Source organism: Gobius niger (genome assembly GCF_951799975.1).
Source record: "Gobius niger genome assembly, chromosome: 16".
NCBI classification, from domain to species: domain Eukaryota; kingdom Metazoa; phylum Chordata; class Actinopteri; order Gobiiformes; family Gobiidae; genus Gobius; species Gobius niger.
The window spans coordinates 5,005,252-5,009,982 of NC_136867.1; the positions used below are offsets into that span (position 1 = coordinate 5,005,252).

The 4,731-nt window shown below is 52.3% G+C and overlaps 1 protein-coding gene across 1 annotated transcript; it reads left to right on the top strand.

Annotated features, from left to right (window-relative positions):
• Positions 1–1,567: 1,567 nt before the first annotated feature.
• marcksb (myristoylated alanine-rich protein kinase C substrate b) lies at positions 1,568–3,605 on the top strand. Its single transcript, XM_079573838.1, has 2 exons — positions 1,568–1,911; positions 3,012–3,605. Exons 1-2 carry the CDS (start codon positions 1,816–1,818, stop codon positions 3,567–3,569), a joined length of 654 nt encoding a protein of 217 aa, XP_079429964.1. The 5' UTR covers positions 1,568–1,815; the 3' UTR covers positions 3,570–3,605.
• The last annotated feature ends 1,126 nt before the right edge of the window (positions 3,606–4,731 follow it).

Sequence of the window (4,731 nt, forward strand, 5' to 3'; positions counted from 1 at the left end):
CAAATGCTACTGTGGACCATCGAAGAATGGATTTAGATGCGGACCGAACCTGTTTAAATCTTGTCAACATCTCATGGAGGTGAGCTGGAGACGTCCCACTCCCTGTGAAGCTACAGTCAGGTCTGAGGAGAGCTTGTCCGTTCATAGTTAGGGAGAAATATCTGGGTGAAAGTTGCACGGTGTAGCTTTAAGTAAATGTGTTGCTCCTGTGTCAGAAATGTACCCAAGCCTCGGACTCGGACTTCCACACTGTACATCAGGGGTGTCCAAAGTGCGGCCAGGGGGCCAAATGCGGCCCTCAGACCAATTTTTGGTAACCCTCTGCCTTCTTGCTGAATCGGGACACATCATCAGAGATAGTCCTTTTTATTTGAAATGTAATAATTCTACACAATTCTAACCAAACAACTAACCTTTTGCTGTGAGACAGAGCTGCATGAAGGTTTTGAGCAGAAATAAAGGTGTGGGGCACAATTTGAACCTCTGCTAGTCAAAGGTTTTGCGGCACTAACCACCGATCTATGGCCCTTCACCCTGTGTACGCTTCAGTATGCGGCCCCCCATGAAAAAAGATTGGACACCCCGGCTGTACATGCTCTACTTGTTTATATCAGAGAGTGATTTCGTTATATCCTAGAGCCGTGGTTCTGCTGAAAGCACCACATAACTCTAAAGTGCAGACAACTGTTTAGAAAATGATCCACTAAAGTCAAATTTATTGCTATTTACTTGTGTTAAAAAATAAAGAAAAAAACATTGTATGAGGCCCCCACACCCCTGTTTGGGAAACACCATCCTGGGTTATAAATATTCTTATTGTAATTGCATATTTTATTCCATGGGGTGAGGTTTAGTTTTGTTTTTGCTTTTCACAATCGCAAGGTTTTCTTCATTCCATTTCAAAGTTTCTGTCCTGATCGGGACAGATACGTCGAATTCCTCCTCGGGGATTAATAAAGTAATTATCATTTTAGTATTTAAGGACCAATCAGGCGTATAAACTGAAAATAAAATCAAACATATATCGGCTTATTGAGTTTCGCCAGGCCTCTATGTAGGTGTTAAGTTTTGCTCGCGGCCGCGGAGTAACCCACTGGCAGAAGCCTCATGTTGGCAGCCATTAAACCTCCGAGACGATGATGAAGATGATGAAGACGGTGGTGCAGCACGATCGGCAAGGAGCGCCTGTTGGCACCGCGCGTCCTGCTGCCCTGGGCACCGACGCGTCTGGAGAAAGCTGCCCCCCGGTCCGGTCGCCCCGTCGGTCCAGTCGTGGAGAAGGCAAAGGCTGCTGCCGGAGGAGCCTGTCCGTCCGTCCGCCTGCCTCCCTGCCTTGGCCATGTTGTTGTTCCCTCTCCTCCCCATTGTCCCACTCACTGCCACCACCCCCCCACACACACACACCCACCCACCCCCACAGCCGCTGGTTCGGCGACCTGCGATTGGCGGACGGGGGGTCCTGCGTCTGTCGTCATCGCCCCCGCGCCCATTCATCAGCGGACTGGGGCGTTGTACTCTGCATCTCATTTGCGGCTGGGCCAAATTTCTCCATTTACAAACTCCGCTGCTCGGGGGTGGGAAAAAAAAAAATAGCAACAAAATCCGCGTTTCTTACCGTCGTTATTGTTTTTGCGCCATCGTTTTCCCTCCGCGTAAATGCGCTCGTGAAAACCGAACAGACAAACGAAGAGAGAAAAAGGGGGAGGCTTGGCGCGAAAGACACAACCGGTTGAATCTCCTCGCTGCTGCTCTTTTGTTCCCATTCATTTGATCGGTTGGGGTTGCCCTTTGTTGGAACCGGGAGAAGCAGAAAGCATGGGCGCACAGGCATCCAAAGGCGCGGCGAAGGACGAGGCTGCGGTGGAGAACCCGGCGGAGGGAGCGGTGGTCGCGGCCAAAGCCAACGGGCAGGTAAGGAGAGGAGTTCGGACGGTGGAGCGTGTGTGTGGGGGGCGCCGCTGTGGAGCACGCCATTGTCGCGACATGTCCACGGGAGCGCATCCACCCGGCGTGAAGGGAAAGTGGCCACATGTTCGCGTCGTGCGTAAAACGGGGCGAAGGCGGTGGACGAAGGAAAGCGTTTATTGTCCGTGTGGAGCCGGGTCTTTGGAGAGGTTTATGCGGTCGCTTTTCATTCATAGATGGAATGGGGGGGATTTGACCTGTTGTGTGAATGGGGGGCCCTCCCCGATGCAAAACCCCCCAAAGCTGTGGTGTTTTATCGGGCAGTAAACGTCTCCATCTCCGCTGCCTGTGCGTGTTTAGTGTTCGGTGGGTTTCTGGAGTGCTTGGAGCTGATTTGCGGCGGAGATGTGTGCAGCTGCTCCATGACGCCCTCACAGGCATGGCCATTTTAAAACGCTCACCACGCCTTTGTTGTCAGATTGGAGAAAGAAGCCACGTTTGCTGCGCGCATCCTCCGCACAAGTGTCAGAGTTGACCGCGGCGGGGCCGCGTGGTCGGGAAACGCAACCGCCGAGTCGAACTAAGCCGACATTTATTTCACTGTGGTATTGAAATTTATTGATGAAAATTCCCCAAATTTGTGTGTCATCGATGCGCTCGGTGCGCCCTCTAGCGGGAGCCGGCGGCGCAGCGGGCAGACAGACTGGCCTACTGAAGGCTGTGTCGTCACTGTCCTAGTAACAGATGCTACTGCAGTTTTAGGCCTTTTTTCCTATTGGCTGCCAATCCAAGGCCTTGGTTGCTGCTGGAGTATGGAAGGCATCATCAAATATGATATGGCTGCCTGTTTATTTCCTACTGTCGGACATGGTGATCATGTTTAGGATCTGTATAATCATTCTTAAAGATGCACGTTTGTGAAGCAAGAGAAACGATTTGATCTCCGGTATTAAGTAGCCTCTTTACAGCGTTGAAAGGAAGCTTATTCGATGTGCACTTCATAATGGAATATGTGGACGAGTGTTTGAACCGTGCCTTAAAGAGGACATTGATTCCCAGAATGTGTTTCTTTGTATTGATTTCCTCAACCCTTTATTTGTTCCCAGGAGAATGGACACGCTAAGACCAACGGAGACGCCTCTCCCACCGCACAGGAGGCCAAGGACGTGCAGGCCAACGGCAGCACCCCGACCGAGGAGGCTCCCAAAGCGGACGGAGAGAAGGCCGAGGACGCCGAGGCCGAGAAGGAGCCGGCCGCCACCAACGGAGACACGTCCAAGCCGGAAGAGGGCGGTGCCGCCGCCGGCGACGACAAGCAGAAGAAGAAGCGCTTCTCCTTCAAGAAGCCCTCCTTCAAGCTGAGCGGCTTCTCCTTCAAGAAGACCAAGAAGGAGTCCGAGGAGGGCGCCGAGGAAGGCGCCTCCACTGCCGCCGCAGAGGAGGGAGACAAGCCCGCGGAGGACGCCCCCCCGGCCGAGGACGCCAAGCCCGCCGAGGCCGCCCCAGAAGAGCCCGCCGCCGAGGCCAAAGCCGAGGAAGCCAAACCCCAGGAGGAGGCCAAGACGGAGGAGGCCAAGACGGAGGAGCCCGCCGCCGAGAAGAGCCCCGAGCCCGAAGCGGAGTCAGCGGCCAGCCCGGAGACCCCGGCCCCCGCTGCAGAGTAACCACGCCCCCCCCTCCCCACCCCCACCCCCAACGCCGTCATCACCACACACCACCTGGGAATGAAGGAACCGCCGAGCCGCTGAGGGAGGCAAAGATCGAAGGACTTGTCTAAAACCAGGGATTTTTTTTTTCTCCGTTTATTTTTTTGTTTGTTTTCGTTTCTCCGCAAAGGCGGCGGCGATCTACCGGAGGCCGATGACTTGCCCCGAGACCGACGCGCTCGTGCTCCCCAAGTCATCGCCGCCCCCCCCGTAGACGTCCCCTCTTTTTTGCAGTTTCGGTGTTCGTTTACTGTCGTCTCATCTTCAGAGCGCGTGGGGGGAAAAAAGGAGCGCACGAGCGAATGGACGGGTGCCGCCGGGCGACCCGCTCGCGCCGCGGGTGCACGGGCGAGAGCGAGGGCGCGAGCGCGAGTGGTGCGAATGTGAGTGTTTGTTGTCTTTTTTTTTTTTTTTTTTCGACATGAAACCATGATTGTGTGACACGTTGCAGAATTTGACATATTTAATCCCAAGTATTCGGTGCTGGCCAATTAGATGTAGCAACAGAAGCTGCGCGCGCGACGTGGAGGCACATCGCGATGTTTAAACGTAAAAGGGACCGGCGTCGTATTGAAGGAAAAAAATACTAATGTCTAGGTGTTGTCTTTTCGCCGTGCACAGCTGTTTACAACTCGACGCTCCTGTGGACACAGCTATATTGAACAAAAAAACGTTTAGATTTTAGTCAACAACAAAAAAAAACAACTTCAAGGTGTAGGTGCTCACTGTTCATGTAGAATCCACCATAGTTAAGTAATGCACGTTGTATAGACTTTGATATTACTGGTTTTATGACTGAGATGTACCTAAATGATGTTTTTAACAGATGACCCATTGTAAATGAAGTTTTCTTGTTTTTCACCATTTGTAAGATTGAATAAAATTGGGAGATGTTTTAAGCAAACCCTGGATGAAAATGTGGTGACTCTGCACTTTTGTAGAAAACCTCCCACGGTTGCGTTTATTTCCCCTCCACGCAGTTCGTGACGTTAATATTTCCCGCAGTGAAATTAATATGCGGGAAATACTCGATGTGGAATATTCCATGGGTAGGCAACGTCAGGCAAATTCGGCCCTCCAGCATAAAAACCTTTGGCCCCCAAGAGAATTTTGAAGAAAC